The following is a 2,119-nucleotide window of genomic DNA, read 5'->3' as shown; positions in this document are numbered from 1 at the left end:
TAAAAAAAAATTTAAGAAATAAAAAAAACCTATTTTAATCATCCAAAATAAAAAAAAGCCATTTTTTTACAAGAAACATAAAAATTGGCAAAAATGTTTAGAGACCAAAAAAATGCCAATATTAAAGAAAAATAAAGTCTCCAAAAATGTTTAGAAAAAAATCATAGAAACAGAAAATTGCCATAAAATTTTAAAAACTTAACAACAAAAAGAAGAAAAATCCAACGATTTCTTTTATAGACAGAAAATCAAGTTCTCAAAAAAAAAAATCGCCTGAAACTTTAAAGAAAATTTTTTTTTTTTTTTTAAACATGCAAACACATGAGACTTTCAGTATTTTTTTTTTCACTAAAGAGGTCCAGGCTAAACCCCTCACATCCTAAAATCCTAGAAACGCACCTGGATTTAAATAGTTGCACTTCATTCTTGCAATATGTTATATTTCATGGTGTTTTAAGCCCACATTATTTACATTTTGTCAAATAAAATTTCATTTCTCTCATGTGTGGACCTTGAACTAGACTTTGAGAGATCTGGACCAGTTGGGAACCACCGCTTTAAGTAGGCTATTACAGCACGATTTGTCATGCACTTTCTGTTTTTTATATGCAAAATACCCCTATGTTGCAGGACTAACAGCTGTTTTTTTATTATTAATTTCATCAGTCGTCGTCCACGTCGTCCCCCTCGGACTCGTCTCTCCTCTCGTACATTTTATCCCTCTGCCTCTCCTGGATCTCCTTCATCTCCTCGGCGTATCTGCTGAAAGCTCCCCCGAATTTGCTCCAGGCTTTGAACGGGATGGTGATAGAGTTCCTGTAGCTGGGCTTCACCTCGCTCACCCGCAGGAACACTCCGTATTTGTTGGACCCGACGTCGAAAAAGAACCGTTTGGAGTCCACCATGATGGAGGTGCCCTCGGGGAGCTCGCTGTAGCCTCCGGCGGCCGAGCCCCCGACCAGCTCCTCGTCGTCTCCCCCGTAGTCGTCTATGAGCTTAGCAAGGGCGTCTCTAAACTCTATTAGCCCCTGGGCCGGGAGGGCTATGGTCTGGCCGGAGAGCATGCCGCCCGCTGGGCCCCCGACTCCGAAGCCCGGACCCCGGTTAACGGTCTGCCGGATCCGCAGAAACCTCCCCCGCTGGTTCTCCTTCAAGTCCAGGTAGTATTTACGGTTCTCCCGGACGAGAAACTCGCTCTTCAGAGCTCGCCGAGGCCCGCCGTCCTCCCCCACGGTGGCCTGGGCGATCTGCTCCGGACTGCTAGGCCCCAGCTGGGCGTAGTGCTCGATGAAATCCCCGAGGTAGTCGCGGAACTCCGCCGCCACCGACAGCGAGAGGGTCAGGCGACTTTTGGAGCCCCCGGCCCCTACCTCGGCGATCTTGATGAACCGGCCCTTGCTGTTCTGCTTGACGTCCAGGTAGAAGCGCTTGTTCTGGATGTCGAGGCGCTTAGACGCCAGCTCCTGGGTCTCCTGGTCCCGCTGGAAGTGCTGGAAGCCGCCTCCTCCGCCTCCTCCCCCGCTGCTGCCGCCGCGCTCACTCCCGCTGTCGCCATCCGCCATCTTCAGCTCCACCATTCGGCTTCTGCCCCGCTCCTGCTGCTGCTCCAGAGCGCGCGCCCCCTTCACGCTCACTTTGGCCGCACTTCAGGGAGCGTTCTGATTGGCCCGGCCGCCTGCCACTTGTGCGAATTCACACGGTTACGGCTTTCCTATTGGCTCGCCGATTTTCTCCGTCACGCCCACATGTGAAATCCCTCGTCAGCCATTGGTTCACGCTGAGGTTCCCGTCTGCGTACTTGTGTTTTGACTCCCTCTGGTTGTGAAATCGTTTTGTTTTTATGACATAATATATTAAAAAAAAAAAAAAAAAATTGGCTTCGGCTGGTAAAATGTTTCGACATACTTTGTTTATCTCCCAAAAGTTATGTCAGAAAGAGACATGTTTTTAAATGTGCAAAATAGTTTTGAGACCCGTTTCAAGTAGATTTATTTGCCTGATTAAAAAAAAAAAAGTCTATAAATGGCAATATTTGAATTTGAAATCTGAATTTCTTGCTTTTCTTTCTTTAAATAACTTTTATCTCTTTTTCATTTTATTCTTCATTTATTTTTTCTTA

General features: G+C 46.3%; 1 protein-coding gene across 1 annotated transcript; it reads right to left on the bottom strand.

Moving 5' to 3' along the window:
- Nucleotides 1–260: 260 nt before the first annotated feature.
- Nucleotides 261–1,758, bottom strand: LOC121963723 (transcriptional activator protein Pur-beta-like). The gene has a single exon (XM_042513978.1). It carries the CDS (start codon nt 1,575–1,577, stop codon nt 663–665), a length of 915 nt encoding a protein of 304 aa, XP_042369912.1. The 5' UTR covers nt 1,578–1,758; the 3' UTR covers nt 261–662.
- Nucleotides 1,759–2,119: the final 361 nt, after the last annotated feature.

Source organism: Plectropomus leopardus, unplaced genomic scaffold (genome assembly GCF_008729295.1).
Source record: "Plectropomus leopardus isolate mb unplaced genomic scaffold, YSFRI_Pleo_2.0 unplaced_scaffold12254, whole genome shotgun sequence".
NCBI lineage: Eukaryota > Metazoa > Chordata > Actinopteri > Perciformes > Serranidae > Plectropomus > Plectropomus leopardus.
Note: the sequence above shows the minus strand (reverse complement) of the source record. Positions and strands in the feature narration are given on the sequence as shown.

Coding starts and splice junctions, on each gene's coding strand:
- LOC121963723 (XM_042513978.1), bottom strand. CDS start 1,577: ATGGTGGAGCTGAAGATGGCGGATGGCGACAGCGGGAGTGAGCGCGGC.